The 17746-nt window shown below is 44.4% G+C and overlaps 1 protein-coding gene across 1 annotated transcript in view; it reads left to right on the top strand.

Moving 5' to 3' along the window:
* LOC128455022 (ephrin type-B receptor 1-B) overlaps window positions 1–17746 on the top strand; it is a 157251-nt gene that overhangs the window by 62730 nt on the left and 76775 nt on the right. The window contains exon 3 of the mRNA XM_053438651.1: window positions 1010–1691. Coding sequence (XP_053294626.1) covers window positions 1010–1691 — 682 coding nt within the window. The remainder of the gene's footprint in view (window positions 1–1009; window positions 1692–17746) is intronic.

The following is a 17746-nucleotide window of genomic DNA, read 5'->3' on the forward strand; positions in this document are numbered from 1 at the left end:
TTCCCTGAAAATTTTTGAAAAACACCCATGTTGCAATGTTAAAGAAAGTGCAAGAAAAAACTGGACCTGCCTCTGATCTGTATCAGCACCAGAAAGTTCTCCCCTTACCCATACTGAATTCTCCCCCCAAGGTTTGTTGTAATCTGTGTAGTAGTTTTCATATTATACTTTCTTAATAAAACCAACAACAAACAAACAGACATAGTAAATGCAGTGAGAGGTAATTAAAGCATTGTGTTGAGAAGATCAGTAGACTGTATATCTCTGTCATTTTGATCTAAACAGCAAGTGTCTAGACAAGCTTTTTGTTCAAGTGATCCCTCTTCCTGATTCTCAGTGATTCCAGTCACACGTTCACGGCCCATTTTCATCAGGATCTGGCGCACTGGGGTAAAACCTCCAGGGGCCTTCGATACCTATCCAAGGAAATGTGTGGATCAAATAAAGACCGTTTACATTCTTTCCATCAGCCAGGCTCATAGCTGCCACGTAGCTGTTGCCATCTGTCTGACTGAAATTCATTAGTGCAGAATCCTGAATTTGTTACACAGCATATTTTATAAGCAAACTCAGGGCCCCTCCCCATAGGTGGCAAATAGCAGCAAGTAATTACTGACTTTCTAGTTTACAGTGGCAGAACACATACTACAGCTGCGTGTTAGTTTATTTAGAGAACAAGAGAGCAAAGTTGTGTTTTTCATGTCGCTGTGCTTAAAAAATTATTTTTATGATTCAGAGAAAAGATGTTTGTGCATCCTCCATGCACGAATAAGCCCTGGAGCTTGACAGGCTGATTCTCTCTGCTAATCCAGGAAGAAGACTCACATTTGGATCCTTAGGGAGATTACTGATATGTGTACAAAATCGGTGACGCTCAGCCAATATTAGCATTCTCTATCACAAAATGAGAAACGACCAGAGCCTTGTGACTGATGATTACTAATCAACTGTGTGCTCTTCTCCCCCCCCCCCCCCCCCCCCCTCTCTCTCTCTCTCTCTCTGTCTGTAGTGGGAGGAGGTGAGTGGCTACGATGAGAACCTCAACACCATCAGGACCTACCAGGTGTGCAATGTCTTCGATCCCAGTCAGAACAACTGGCTCCTCACCACCTTCATTGATCGGCGCGGAGCACAGCGCATCTATGTGGAAATTCGATTCACCGTGCGGGACTGCAGCTCCATCCCCAATGTCCCCGGCTCCTGCAAGGAGACCTTTAATCTCTACTACTACGAGACGGACGCCGTCATCGCCACCAAGGGCACCGCCTTCTGGATGGAGGCGCCTTACCTCAAGGTGGACACGATCGCCGCCGACGAAAGCTTCTCGCAGGTGGATTTCGGCGGGCGCCTGATGAAAGTCAACACGGAGGTGCGGAGTTTCGGCCCGCTGTCCAAGAACGGCTTCTACCTGGCGTTCCAGGACTACGGGGCGTGCATGTCCCTGCTGTCGGTCCGAGTCTTTTACAAGAAGTGCCCGAGTGTGGTCCAGAACTTTGCCATCTTTCCAGAGACGATGACAGGGGCCGAAAGCACCTCCCTGGTCATAGCAAGAGGGATCTGCATCCCCAACTCAGAGGAGGTAGATGTCCCCATAAAGCTCTACTGCAACGGAGACGGAGAGTGGATGGTCCCTATTGGTAGCTGCACGTGCAAGGCGGGATTCGAACCTGACAATGGCAACGTGTGTCGAGGTGAGTGACGAGCAGAACCACACACGTTCACAATCCTCCAGTAGTTGCTATTTGAGTGTTACCTCTGCTAGATGCAAGCACCCAACTTTCTTTTCATCCATCACTCTCTTTTGAAATGGCCTGCTCATAATAGAACAAGTCACTTCGTTGTAGACAGGCGACATGAATTTGTTCTATTTTAAGCTCGGATCACACATTTTCCCACATTGTTGGAAAGGCTGGATCGACTGCGCTTCATGCGTTTTTTTTGCTGAGCATGATGTTCAGTATTCCGGCCTTGATCACATCCACCTCCTGCATACTCAAAAGACACATTAGCATTGATTCTAAAGCTGCAGTGAATGCCGGGCTTGTGAGCGGCACACTTTGCAGATGGCAAGCGGTTTGATTCTGCCTCAGTGTGATGTGGAGGAGGACTAAGTTCTGAAGAATATGTAATAGACGAGGTTAATCTTGGTTCTCTGTTGAAGCTGTCACTTCCTCTTTTTGTCCGTCCTCTAATGCACCTTCACGCTCTGCACCATGCTATTCTTCCCAATCTCACACACACACACGCAAAGAAAATTTCCTCAAGGTGTCTGAGGATAATGTGAGTCGCTCGGGGCTCCGAGTGTGGAGCAGTATTGGTTGGACCGCCTCTGGAGGTGAGTGGGAGAGTGTGTGGAGCCCAGATAAGATTGATTGACGCACATCTGCTCCGATCAATAAACAGATATGAGAGTGCCACATATCTACAAAGCATTACTATGTGTGAATGTGTCTACTGTATCCTCCTCGTATCGCTCTGTACCCGACTCAAAGTGCAACCGCACACACACACACACACACACACACACACACACACACACACACACACACACACACACACACATGCACACACACATTAAGTCCTTGGGAAGGTGGAATGACTTTCAAATGTAAATGACAAGGCGAGGGTTGGCTGCCTCACTGGAAGTTTTCCTCTCAGATATTTTGTGCCATCTCATCAGAAGCGTGTTTTAGATTGTTCACAGATCATTTCATTTCATTTCATGTTTTTTTTAAGATTATTATTTCTTGTTTCAATGCAAGATACATTTAATTTAGCTATTGGTCAATGAATCTATACGACAACTATACGCAAAAAAAAATTGATTTCAGTTCATAATGGACAAACTAATGACTTGTCAGCATCAAACTTCTGTTTGCCTGCTGTGAGTCTTTATTCGAACTTTTCAAAGGAACACAAGCTCAGCATCATTTTGTCAAATGGAAAGTTTCAAATGGAAAATCAGTCAAGTTCTTGAACTGATCCAACGAGGCCAGAAATACAATGTGTGGATTTGACACACTAGTTAGTTTTATGCTTTTAAACATATTACTGAAGAAACCAGCTTATCAATTTAAGTGCAGTAAATCATATTTATTGAAGGCTTGTGTTTCAAAAGCCAATCTTTTATTATATGTCTTTGTTCTACTATGGTAGCTACAAAAAAAAAAATTCCGTTCAAAATGTGACTGGAACTTTAATGTAATAAAACCCCTCTCAGTTATCTTCTTTAAGATGTTTATACATTTTAAGATACCATCAGAACAAACATTTCTGGGTGACCTCATCGTCTGTAGCATCCTTTTAACTACAAATTACACCCTGTGGAAATGTAGGATCATGGAAGGTATGAAAGAATGAGTCTGTAGATGGACGGAGCTTTTAGTGTGTAGCTGGAGAAGAAAGTTGTACAAACCTGTGAAAGGTTGTGTAGGTTGACCTTAAGCCTCAGGACGTACACACACAACCATGACAACAAGAATGCATAGAGAGAGAGAGAGAAAAAAAAGAGTCAGACAGGAGGAGAGCAACAGATGATGTTGCCATTTTTATCTCTCAGAACTAGTTAACTCTCTGGAGACTCGTATGGAATCTGTTCGCCTCTCATCCCCTCAGAGAGGCCCCTCCAATAAGAGCATTTTTCAATCTTTTATTTTCCCTTGCAGTCTCTTTTCATGGGCTTGTAATCCAATGTTTAAACAGGGGGAATCTAACCTTAAAGGGCTTGTGGAGGCTGAGTACTATGGGCGTCCAATCAATTGGGGGGAGGGTGCAATAACATGGCCTCAGCATCGGTTCTGAAGTAATTGCCCATTAGAGATGAAGTAACACGAGCGGGAACACAAAGAAAACGCAGTTTCATGCTGAAATAATTCCCTCATTGAGAGCGACATGAGAGGGAAAGGTATTATATTGGTAAGGGAAAGCACTGCGGTGCTTAAAAGCACACTTGGAAATGGACTACATTTATATAGCAGTGTGAGAGTTAATGCGACACCACAGGTCACATTCAGACACACACACACACACACACACACACACACACACACACACACACACACACATCGATGGTACATTATTGGGGACAATTTGGTCTCCACTCTCTCGCTCAATGACTCTTAGACACTTGGATTGGAGGTGGGAATTGAACCACGGTCTTTCTAATTAGTGGACGACCCGCTCAATCTCCTGAGCTGCAGCTGCCCCTCTGTGACTGAGGGACTGAGACTTTACTTCTGTTTTGAACTGTGCTAAACAAGCCAATGTTGTGATACACTAATTTAAGAATAAACAGAATATAGGGAAAAATAGAGTAGAAGCAAATGGCTACTGCCTAAATTGACCACTGTATAAAAACATAATTATATATTGCACTCATAATTATACAGTTATAGCCATAACTGGCTTTTTAACCAATGAGAAAGAGGAACACATTAATTCCCACTATATGGTAGTCTGTTGTTTTTCCTCTGAAATAATTTAACATGTAATGTCACAGTCGCAGAACTGTGCTCATCAAATGTGTGGTTGTGAATATGTTTATCTTTGCACAGTGAAAAGCAAATGTTGTGAGGGATGATAAATGTTTTGAGGTGACTCATTAATCACTTTTTACTTGGTTAATTTGCGAGTCGTTTAATATGACAGGGGAAATAAGCCTAATTGCACCTGAGTGTGCTTGTGTGTGTTTGTGGGTTTAAACTTGCGTGTTGTCTGCGTGTTGTCAGTGTGTGTGAGCGAGTCGACCGTACCTGATTGCAACTTCTCTAATCTATATGTTTTAATTAGTGACATGCAGGTATTTGTGTATTTGTGTGTGTGTGTGTGTGTGTGTGTGCGCACGCAGCCTGCTGTTACTCGGGCAGAGAGACCATGTAGAGCTGTGCACTGTAACGATGATGCCAGCATGCAATCCTCATTACCAGCTCCCCAGCTCCCACACAAGCCATTTGGGTATCCCCTTCTCTCCCTCTCTTTCTCTCTTTCCCTCTCTCTCTCACTCTTCCTCTCCTTCTCCCTCTCCCCCCATGGCTATGTAAGCAATCTGCTAAATATTTTATCACCTCCCTGTTAAATCGAGCGGAGACACAAATAGCACCCAACTACTTCCACCAACGCAAAGCTTGTCTTGTGTGTGTGTGTGTGTGTCCTGCTCGGCTCAAGTGTCTAAAGAAAGAGCGTGGAGAACCTTGCTCAGGTTTACTTCATATCCATCTCTGTTTATGTTTTGTTTTTTAACTCATTGATCATTTTAATGTTCCTTGAATTTCCATATATAGAGAGTCAAACTCCCGGGTGCGCTAATTATTCAGACGTTTAAACTCGTTAAAGTGAATGATGTGGCTTAAATTGCTTCAGAGTAAACAGTCACTAAATGACACTCTGTGAAGAACAACACAATGCCCTTGTCTTCCTTTTACTGGGAACACTTTTTCCTATGAGGATTAACATTTTATCTGAGCTGATAAATATTGACCTGCCTGGCGACTATGTAGCTGAAGCTCTTATTTAATGAGGCCTTCTACTGTTCTTTGTCATCTTTTCATAATTACTGAGCCAAACCCAAATCTTAACCTCTGTCTATACCGAACATTTACAGCTCATGGATCCGACCGAGATCAGAAGCTTTAGACCTGTCAGACCTGGACAGCTTTAAGTCCATCTGTTCTCACAAGCCTTAAAGATACATTCTGAATGGGTTTCTTCTGAACACTTGTGACTGGACCCCACTTCTCTGCTCTATGTGAAAACACACATGTTTACGTTATTTGTGTTAAGAGAATGTTGTTTTTACCCAGTCGGAGTTTACAGATGTATCAGATGACAATGTTTGTGTGTGTGTGTGTGTGAGTCAGGAGGGCCCGAGACAATCAATGATCTGTGCACAGCTCTATGTAGTGAGATTTTTACTATTTACCCACTCGGTGTTGACATTGTAGCTACAAACAAACATATGAGCATTTAGAGGCATAAAAACACACTGAAAAACCTCTCAAGGTGGTCTGAGAAATCAGATGTCAGGACACATTTGGGTTTGGTCTGTACTTAGCGGTGACCACTTGTGATTGGGTCATGTTTGATTGGGTCATGTTAATATCCAGGTATATGAATGAGGTTATGGAGACTGTGCTTGAGTTTCCGATCACCCATTCGAGGTCGATCTGCAGACGCGGCCACGTTGATCGACTGTTAACTCCAATGACGCCTGCTGACCCGCTACAGTTTCATCATGTGCCAAAGATATTTGTACACTTCTCAGTGTTTCACATACATTGATCTCATACTCGTCCAAGGCGGATTGCCCCTCTGAGTCTGAGTAGGGGACAGAGGAAAGTAGAAACATTGAAATAGAAGGAGCATTGTTTCTAACGTGTGAAAATGTATTCGAATGGAAAAGGAGCAATGAAAAGCTTAACGACTTAAATCATGATCCATGATATAATCTGGCTATTTATTCATGGGACAATTTATCTGTCCGTCCATCCATCTGTCTCTAACTCGCTACACCATCCGTGATTATGCTTTTATTCAGTTAGAATTCCTCCCCGCCACAGTCCTATAGACCCACACTGCAGCACAGATCTCATATTTCCTCTCTCGGTTAGGCACCAGTGGGCTTTTGACACGCTGGTACATTAATATTACAAATATTCAAATAACTTTATTTAACATTCTGCAGGCTGACAGTGGCAGCGGGAGATTCACAGCCCATTGAGCAAGTGCGCTTCCCTGAGCTAAGTGCCGATTCATCATGGCTGCCTTACTCCTGTCTAATGGCTGCCATCATGGGGCACGAGCACACGTGCCTGCTCTCACACACACACACACACACACACACGCATAAACACACATTTTTCTGGCACACGCTTTGAAATACTGTTAGTTCTTCCATGTGTGCATTTAAAAAAATGTTAAATGTGGTGTTCCGAGCACATTTGTCACATTATTAACTCCAGCCTTAACCCTCATAAACCTCAATATATATACCCATACAGACTTCATTGTCGTGGGCAGCAACCAGCTGCTTTATTACTCTGAGAGATTAGAGATTCTCAATAAATGAAAGGAAGATTTTGTTAAACAAGCAGTAAAACTCTTTGGACATATTCATTTATTTAAAGCTTTTAAAGTTTGGCTTTGGAGACTGTTTACTCTGAACTTTTGACCTTACAGTTTTTCTGCTCCGGCGAGGGTTTGATCACTTCTTTAAACGTTTCATCTGAGTGTACAGGATCTGGCAGACAGCACCCGCACAAGCCTGGTGAGCTATTAGAGCCATTTCCAGCCTGTTTGGCCTTGTCTACCGCCGTTCCACAGGGTTTACTTCATTTGCAGGGGAGCATTCATGGGTAGTCCCGAACTCGCGCACCCCAGAAACACACCAACATCCACTAAGTCACCTTGAAGCCTAATTAAGTCAAGGCCTGACTCTTCCTGTTCCTATTAGTCCGATGGCAAGTGAGGACCAGTGTGCCGGAGACGGTAAACATGGAGAGGTGGGCGGTAGAGGCTATATAAGCTATAAGAAAGAGCAGAGGCTGAAAGACTTCTTGTTTCCATGGGTCTCAATAGACTGAATAGGAGATGGCAGAGAGCAGTGGTGAAAGAGTGTGACTTGAACAAAGACTCTTTGAATCTAGGGTCCAAACAGAGGGTCTGTAATGACCCTAAACACAGATGCGCTGCTCTCGCCGCAGCGACAGTCAACCCCTAATGATGTGAGTGGAATTCAGAGATTCTGTTCACTCATAATGGGAATACCCACCACACACAGCTCGTCTTATCCCCCATGGATGACACATACTCCTGCTCCTATTATTTTCCCCTCTCCCTCTCTTTCCTTTCAGTTGCCTTTTTTTGTGTTTGGTTCTCTAACCTTCAGTCCCTTTCAAGCCATGGTCACTGGGATTTCTTTTCTTTCTCAGCCTTTCTTTGTCATCTCTCACTTGGTGTTTCACTTGGTTGCTGCACAGGAACTTTTTCAAGAAGGCCCTCTTTGACCCGATATCTCTTTCAGTCCTCCTCGGCAAATGCTTCTTCAGGTCTCTTCCTCTACTTCAGTTTTCACTCCTAATATATATGTTCACTACTCCTCTCCTCTCCTCTACTCTTCTGTCTCCTGTCTACTCCTTCCTTTCCTGTGCAGTCCTCTCCTCTCAATTTATTTCCTTTTCTTTTCTTTTCTTTTCTTTTCTTTCCTCTCCTCTCCTGTCTTCTCCTCTCCTCTCATCTCCAGTCTTCTCCTTCCCTCTCCTCTCATCTCCTGTCTTCACTTTTCCTTTCCTTTCCTTTCCTTCCCTCTTCTCTCCTCACCTCACTTTTCCTCTCCTCTAATTTCCTTTCCTTACCTGTCCTCTTGACTCCAGTCTTCTTTGTCCCTCTCCTTTTCCCTTTCCTTTCCCTTTCTTGTCCTTCCCTCTCCTCTCATCCCCAGTCTTCTCATCCCCTCTCCTCTCCTCTCTTCCTCGCCTCTCGGTGTGGACACTGGGTGTTGAGGCCAGGGGGACACGCAGGGAGACAAAGGCGCTCTAACTTTCGCCAGATGGCCGAGGCTCTGCCTAATTTGCCTGTGTCACCCTCCCTGGCAAAAACACAAAAGCCCAGCACTGTGGGAGCCTCCACTTCACCCTCTCACCCCAGCCATGACCTCCATCAATCAAATTCCTCACGTAATTCCTTTGAATTATAATTGGACTTTTAAGATCATAACAAAGAAATCAACCCTAGTGCTGTGGAAAAGTGTCTATTCCAGCAGAAGAGACCAAAAGTTTAAAAAGTTCTTGACGGCACAGAGAAAAGCGTTGTCACTCTCCATGTACTTTTATGCCTCCACCGCTCACCCCTCCTCACTTCTCCCCCTCTCTGGAGTGTATGCTCCATCAGGCAGTAATGAGGAGACATGGTGAGCCCCCCCGCAGAGTACAAACATTCCCCCCTCTCCACCGCTCGTCATTTGTTGATTCTCCCTCTCGACTCATCAGTGTCCATCAGTATTCACCATTCAGCTAATAAACCAGCGCGGCCTCCTTTGGTTTGACAGCCGAGCGACACATTTCAATCCTGGGAAATTGTCTCGTCCCCTCCTGGAGGTCATCAGTGGCAGGGTGATAGATATGGACTAGTCAAGGTTAGGCTGGGGAACTTGTGGATTTACAAATTAATTAGAATTGAATTGTGATTATGGTAGGGCCAATAAACCTTTGTTTGTTTTTTGAGAGCTAGCCGACAGAGCAAACAATGTAGGTGCAGGCATAGTTTTTCTATTATCTCTGGTGATATTTGGTTATGCAGGATTACAGATTGTGTTGGTTTTATTTGAACAGTCCTGAGATATTGACCTGTTGGACCTCTTCCTCCTATTCCTTCCTCAGAGAGATGATTACTCCAGTAGAAAGGAACTGAAACTAGAATGGCATTCAGAAGAGCGCATACCTCCACCCAGGCCCCTCAAATTCAATCAAACTGCAGCAAACGGGACACTCTGATATTTTTCATCCCAGATTCATGAATAACTCTCGGAGAAATCTGTACAAATGTCAGAAACGCCCTTTGTTGCAATTTTAAGAAAGTGAAGAAAAATTCCTGGATGCACCTCCTGGTTCGGATCCACACCAACAATCAATTTCCTGACTCATAACGCATCCCTCAAACGTAAATCTCCGTAACTTCTGTATAACATTTCGGGTATTATTGACAAAGAACAGACATATAAACAAACTCTCATTAAAACGAAACCTCCTTGATAGAAGAAACGGAAACTATTGATACGAAGGTGGCTAATTGTTCACTTGAAAGAGAAATGAAAAAATATACTTTTAAGTGTTACCAGGACAAATTCAACTTTTTCTTAAAGGATGTTTCCAGGATTTTTAGGTTGCAAGCCTCTATTTTTAATAGTTTAGGAATCACAGAGTACAGTTCTGGTAGATGGACTCATCAAAACTACTCAGCACAAAGTCAGAATGATGGGATTAGGTTCACAATAAGCAAGTCCTGCGAGCCAAGTGTATATATCTTCTATGCTTTGTGCTGATCCTGTCATTCCGTACCGGGACTTAATATCAACGCAAAGCTTAACATCTCTGGATAAAAATTGCGCATGTTGAACTTTGCATATTTCGCTTTCATGACTCATCACATCTGTCATAATTTCTCTGCATTTGAAGTGTGCAGTACATTTCTTTCATCTTCAGTGCTCCCTAAATATCCCAGATTAAGCACACGTGAGGAATTATGTCTGTGTAATCAATGTGATGACACCAGACATTATCCTAAACCAACGAGGCTCCCTATAACAGGGCAGGTCGCAGCAAACACAACCTCAAAACCTTCACAATATGCAATTATCCGGCAATTAGACGACTCCCATAATCTTGCGTTGCACTGTGTCATTGTCTGCGTGTAATTGCACGTGTTCGATGACAGTTCACCCAGCCTGTACTTTTCAGGGTCAGGCGCATGTGGCTCTGCAGAAACCAGAGCAAACGTCTTCTTTTTCCAGAGTGACGGACGGGGGGAGCCAATGAAGCCCCGAATCCGAGAGACACATCTCTGTGACAAACTATCGATCTCGGCTTTGCTGTCTCTCCTCGTGCCAAGGACCCCCTGCTGTGGCTGTCTTACAAAAAACGCCCACTGGAGGAGACAGTGTGAATATTGAATCTTGAAAGCAAGGCGGGGGAGAGCAGGAGTGTGTGTGTGTGTGTGAGTGTGTGTGTGTGTGTGTGTTTCTAGGTGTGGGTGATGAGGGGGCAGTGATAAAAGGAAAAAAAAGGAGGAAGAGAGTGACTTTGTAATCCTCTCTTTGAGCACTTTGGGCTTTGGGCTCCTTTTGTTTACTAAGTTCCCACACTTGCTGGGGGGGCTGCAGCTTTAATTCTCACACCAAAATTAGCATGAGCAGACTATGAGCTATATGTCTGTGTGACGCTTCATATGCATGCGCGTGTCCCTCTTCATCTCTCCCAGCGTGTGCGCAGTTGAGAGGAGGTGAGAGCACATCCTCGCCGGCTGGGTCAAACCAACGTGAATGGACTCTTCGAAGTGTGTGCGGGTTTTATGGAGTCTAATGAAGTCTGAGAACCTCTGAGAGGATCTTTCTTTTGGCTGCGTTTTGTAATGAAAAGCCGGCGCACACCCGTCATGCTTTCCCCGTGTCTGCCGAGCGGGAGCAGCGTCTGTGTCAATAGCCGAGCTGCCTACGTGTTGCAGGTGTCTCTTGCTTGGAGGTCGGATTGATTGCATTTAGTACCGTGTGCAGAACTGCAATGACTCATATTGTAATGTGACATTGCTGAATGGAAGAAGAAATGCACGATGGGTACAGTGAATGTCAAAAAATAAACAATCCTGTTATTTCATACATCTGAGCAATCTTGACTTTTCCGTCCTCACTCATTAAATCAGACGCTGTTGAAACTCATGCTTTGTGCTCAAAGAGGTAACCTTTACACCCTGTTGCAGTCGCTTGAAGGAAGTGAAACATCCCATTGAAGCTGATGACTGTATCAGTGTTGACAGAAGAGAGAGGTTTCGGTGCACGTCGTCTATGCCTTTAACTCAGAGAAGAAAAAATTGAACTGGAATCATCGACCACAGAAATTAGGCTATCCTGTGATCTACACTATGCTGTCACTGGATATGGATTATTCCCCCACGTCATTGTGCACCAGACGCTTGTCTACCGGAGCGACACGTTTCAATATGTCTCTCCCGTTCTTTAGAGGCCATTGATTTCATTGATTTCATGGGTCAAGATATGTAATTGAGCCGCTCTTATGCTCTTATGCTGCTATGTTGCTATGGATTAGACGGCTGCTTTAAAATCAGGACGTTGTGTTGCTTTTAGTTGATTGACGTCCATCCCCAAGGCCCATTTTACACTTAACAACAGCATTTTAATAATCCTCCACCGTTTTAATGAGGCGACAACTTGGACAACACCCCAGAGAAAGTGTAGTCACCCTCTAAATCATTTTTTTTATAGAAGTAATGATTTTATTATCAGAAGGGGAATTTGATTAAATGTGATGCACTGAGCGATACCTTTATAACTTACCCTCTGACAGGGTTTTATGATGTCTATGCACGGCGCTTACAAATACAAAAAAAAAAGTCCCCTGAAAGAGCAGAGATGTTATCCCCGTGAAGCTGTGTAGCCGGACCAGACTGCACAGTGGTACGCTTCTCAAAAAGAATGATATCTGATTAGTCCAAGTCCGAACAGAGGCAGAAGCTGACAAACAAATGGATTTGCTGTGCCGAGGACGTTCTCTGGGGGAGCTGGATGGGCCGAGATACAGACACGCTGCCTTTGTGTCGGCGCCAGCGTGAAGCATAATAAGACCCTTTGGGGAATGAACCGAACGCGGAGTGATAGCGACACAAAAGGCACACATGCTCATACACTCAGTCAATTTCACTATCTCTCTGCCTCTCTCTCCGTCTCTCCTTTTCACCGATCGTCCTCTCCTACTTCCCCATAAACTGACCTTTATAGCGCTGGCTGCAGTGGTTCCTCCTGTCATTATGTGTTTTGGCTTTTTGTGGGTTTCCTGACTCAGGTTTATTGTGTCGTGTCAGACTCCCACAAACAGAGTGCACAGCCTTTTCATAAGGATCTTATTGTGTGTGCATGCATGTGTGTGTGTGTCTCTGTGTGCTTCACACCCATCCTGGCTTGAATGGGCCAGCAAATCCTCTCCTCTCCCTCTCTTGTTTCTCCTCTCTATCTCATCTTTTCTGCCTCTTTAATTCCCTCTCTACCTCTGTCCTCCTTTTCTTATGTTCAGCTAGGAGAGCAGTCACATAGAGAGCGCTACAATAGAGGTATTAACCAAATGTATATTGAGGTTTCCTGACTCGCGCAGTCAATCCAATGCTTTTACCTCCCTAATGCCGTGTGAATGGGGCCGCTGCTCCCCGAGACACGCCTCCGCGAGAGCTCGGAGTGAGGGCCCCTTCTATTGGCCCTTGTGACCTGCGTCCACGTTTCCTCCACATCTCCGTGCTCGCAGTCCTTCATTTTCATAAGCGCTTAATCTGGATTGGAAGCGTCTCCTTTGTGCTTGGATATTATTTGAAATGGGAACCTCGGCCAGACAAAAGGACTCAACTTTGGCCGAGGCGGGAGGGGGGGGGGGGGGGGGGGGCCTCCATCGCCACCACTCCTCCCTGCCCATTCTTCCGTACAGGACCCCTTGCAGGAGCGGCTAATTGTTGTGTGGGGAGGAAGAGTGATGGGGTGTTGAGTGGATATCCTGCCGAACACTGCCCCCAGTGGAATACGAAACGTGACCGAGAGGAGGATGAACGGACAGCTGGGAGAGGAGAAGAGCGGCTTTGTAAAAAGATGATTTATCCACCTCTCCCAGTTTATTCATCATTTGATCCGGGTCAGAGCAGATCGCATGAAGCCAGCTGTTCGTGCAGTTTGGTTCGAGTCCTCTAGGTGACAGCGCTCGACACTTCGGAGCAGGAATGTGTAACAAACTCAGAGTGAAGCTTTGAAGTGTAACGCTGTCGCCACGGGCTACTTAGCTCCAGGGTCAAATGAGATTACACCCTTGATCTGTATTCGTGCTTTCTGATGTGAAGCATTCTAATATAGAGGTGTGTGTGTGTGTGTGTGTGTGTGTGTGTGTGTGTGTGCAACCTTGTGATTTGCCTCTGCATTATTGCGAATGACACACAGATATGTTGTTGTGCTCACGTGGCCCTCTCCCAGAAAGTGGTTGTTACCTAATTAGCTGTGTTGTCGCCCTGATCGCGGTGATTTGTTGGTTTGTTTGTCCGGCTTGCCCATTCCTTTTCCTCTCTCTCTCTGACCATCTCACTCTCTCTCTCCCTGCTCACTGCCCCGGAACACCTTAATCCAGTGTGAAAGCAATTGGCTCTCTCAGATCTAATCAATAGAGGGCCAGGGCACCGAGCCACGGGGAACATCTCTGGCCCCTGCTCAGCTACAATCAATTTAGAACCATTGATTCAGTGATTGAAATACAAAGAGCAGACTCGCCGGACCGTACAGGTGCTTTAGTGTTTGGGTGTGCCAGCATGTTATATATCTCCCAGAGTGAGCATTTCTCTGTATTTATGTGTGTGCGTATGTCTGTGTGTGTGTGTGTGTGTATTGTACTGTACGCAGGTGGGTGAGTGTGTGGGGTGGTGGTGGTGTACATTTTTTCATGTGTGTGTGTATATGGATAGTATGATTTATTTTTGAGCCCTCTGTAGTAAAGTGGGTATGACATTTAATCTAGCACCTTTGAGACAGCGCCAGGAAAAAAGAAAAAAATCACTCCTAATCCAATATGTCCTCCTCAGGGAAGATGTGTTTTTAAAGGTGTGTGTGTGTGCGTGGGTGCGTGCATGTGTGTGTGTGTGTGTTGACCAGTGCGTTTGAGTGCACCAAAGGGTTCCTACACTACTCATCAGTGTCACAGGAGGCGTTCAGGCGAACCTTATGCGAAGAGGCATTAATGGTTATGTGAAAATATTTTCAGATGTATAAGCAGAGTTTGGAAGGGCCCTTGATTAACATTCATTCACATGTAAAGTCTATGCACAGAGTAGTGACTGCGACCACTGACATGTGAGAACACACACGCCGACTTTTCGCTGCTTTCCATCTGTGTGTGTGAATTCATGCGTGTGTGATGTCAGAGCATATTTGACCCTGTTTTTCCATTTATGTGCTGCCATGTGTGTACATCAGGGAGTGTATTCATTTGTGCGATGTGTTACTAGGCAATTACAGGGTTAGGTGGTACATGCATGTTACTTGATGTGCGACATTGTGTTTGATGTAAGTTCCTGGTGAATGTAAACACGCACAACCATACATGTGCATGGTCATCACTGAGTGTAGCAGTGCATCAGTGGATGTAGTATTCAACATTCATGAAAGATGTGTCTTCACAGCAGCTGTCCCACAGTGTGACTAGGATGTGCTGTTCTGCTTGGACAGTTTCAAAGAGAGCAAAGTCAAATTGGATAGAAGAGCAAATGAGGAAATCAAGAGAAAATATGACTGTGGCTGCGGAGGCCATAAACTTGACAAAATATAAAATACAACCTAATAAAACATAAATGAGATAAATCCTGTTGTCATATTTGTGCACTGTTGTCCCCTCAGTGTCTATCAGCTGCTGGATTCAATTTGATGATTGAAATGAATCACAAATAGATTGTTTTGTCTCCCTCTTCATTTTTACAGAACATGTTCAAACCCTCATCCACACACACACACACACACACACAGTGCCTCTGTGCCTTGTTTACCCTTATACCCTCATATTTATAGCCTTCTTCCATTTATGGAGTTTATCCTGTTTCCTGGGTGGTTATGTTGTGTTCCTTTTTTCAGTCATTCCCTGTTGGACAAAGTGTTGACGTCTTTCACAAAATTCGCAATGTCTCAGAGCCTAATGAGAGTACGTCACACACAGGAAAAAGTCATCTACTGACACAATTAAACACTCGACTCTGAGCACCTTCTTTGTTCCAACTGTACTGAGCCCAGAGGGCAGCGAGACACTACCTCACCGATTATGTTGAGAAGTTTATCTGAATAAACATTGAACTTCATTTGTGAATTATTATTATTATTAATATTATTAGTTAAAATACATATTAAATGCCTTTATCAACAAATCAAGATATATATTTATGTTCAAATACATATATTTGTGTTATTTATTTATTATTTATTACATATTTACATTTATATATTTTTTACTTAACACTTAATCTTATTTGGGTTGCGGTGATCAGGGAACTTTTCAAAATAATTTATTCATGTATGCAGTACTTCTCCTTACATAGTCCTCCTTTATTGATATTTGTTTAATTTACAGGACTTTAGAAACCACAGACTCTCAGTATAACCCGATGGTAAACGTCTTACTGTAAATCTCCTATGATGCAAAGAGAGGCTCCACCTTCCACTGACAACTCTGTTGGGTTTCTTTCTTCCGTGAAGTGCAATATCTTGGTCATCCATCAACACTCGTCCATCACTGTCCATCATGCGAATGAATGACTTCTGGTCTCCATCCATCTGGCAACGTGTGGGGAAGTGCATGCAGCGTGAGGAGGTCCCACATGGATGTTTCCACTTCAGGCACACACGATCGCATGAAACTAAACACATATGTTTTCCAGTTTCATAGCTCAGGGCGTATTGACTAAGGTGGGCCGATAAAGGTCAGTGCTGTCCATAGTCGGAAAGGTGGGGTGGGGGTGGGTGTGGGGGGGGGCTGCAGTTCACCATCCAGCACAGCATCACCGCGAGGTGTCTCTTTGTACTGAACAGGATACAGTTTCCTGATAAAGCTGAGTAGAGGTCATGCAGATGTGAATATGTCATGAATAAAGATGAGCCGTCAGGCCGGTGTACACCTTCAGATAGTATCACTGCTGCAGGTACATTGTGTGCCGGCAAATGAAGTCAACTTGTGTTTATTCACACAATGCAGCACGGCACTTGATGAACACATCTGTTTGTCTCTGTGTAAGCAAAATATATTCCCATGCTCGTTATTCATCTGTTGAGATTTGCTGGCCTGATGTCAACAGAATAGTTGTTTTTGTTTCTTATATAAAAGCGCAACCATCCAAGACCGTGAATGGAGCTGTCTCTGTGGGGAAGGACGGAGGCATATTGTGTCTAAACAGCATCCTGTTGCCTATTGTCAACCCTAGAAATAATAGCCTGGTCTGCTCTAAGTATGCAATGAGAAATGGCTGCTTTGCACAGCAACACATATTCTGCGACTCTGCCACCAACTATTTGATTGACAAGATGCACCCCTGAGTGCTTTCTCACTTTGTTTGCGCCCACTTTTCTGTCTCTCTCTCTCTCTTTCTCACATTCTATCTCCCTGATCTGGGTCACTTTTCCTCTCCCACGCTGCACACATACTGTTATTTCTGCTTTCTCTTTTGATGCCGAGTGTTTTATCATTACTTTCCATTAGGCATAATTGCGGACAGGGGCAATGAACAGCGGATATGCTTGTACAGCCGGATGAGCATCTCTGCTGGTGACTGCATAATTGTATCGGTGCATAGACGGCTGTTTTTTGAAATACTTGATGCCAGCGCCATCCCAGTGCTGCTTCTGATGACCTCACCATCACTGTGTTCCTCACGCCATCCCTCCTCTCCTCTGCTCTCCAACCTCACCTAACCACCTCTTGTCCTGTCAGCAGTGATGCATTCCACAGCCCGAGGGTAACCTCGGAGCTCGCTGTTGGATTTCTTAAAAACCCGACATGTTTTTCCTCCTCTCCTTTGTTGACATCCACCTCCAGGCCCACTCCACTGCCAACTCCTGGCCTCCTTCTGTTATCCTACCTCTGCGCCATCAACCGGCGAATTCCACAAAATGTCTGTCTGTATTTGACAGACATATCTTGCGAACCATTCATCATATCGGCTTCATACTTGGCATGTCTGTTTCTCTTGGCACCATTTCGGACTGACGCAGGCATTTACAGGTGGCGCGGGTTCCAATCTCTGTCATGGCAGCAACATTCTATGAATTTTTTTCCAAAATTTGTCTTGAAAGTAAAAGCACAGCACTTGTTTTGTTGCTGCAATGCTCTATAATGGGCCAAATTACAGAGCTTTAGTTTGAAAAATTGTAAACTTGGGTCTAAAGATTGTGATGATGTCTTTACAAACCTCTAAGTCACCAAATTGCATTGTATGACAGAATTACACCAATTGAGAAAATCCTTTA

This window comes from Pleuronectes platessa, chromosome 13, assembly GCF_947347685.1.
Source record: "Pleuronectes platessa chromosome 13, fPlePla1.1, whole genome shotgun sequence".
NCBI classification, from domain to species: Eukaryota; Metazoa; Chordata; class Actinopteri; order Pleuronectiformes; family Pleuronectidae; genus Pleuronectes; species Pleuronectes platessa.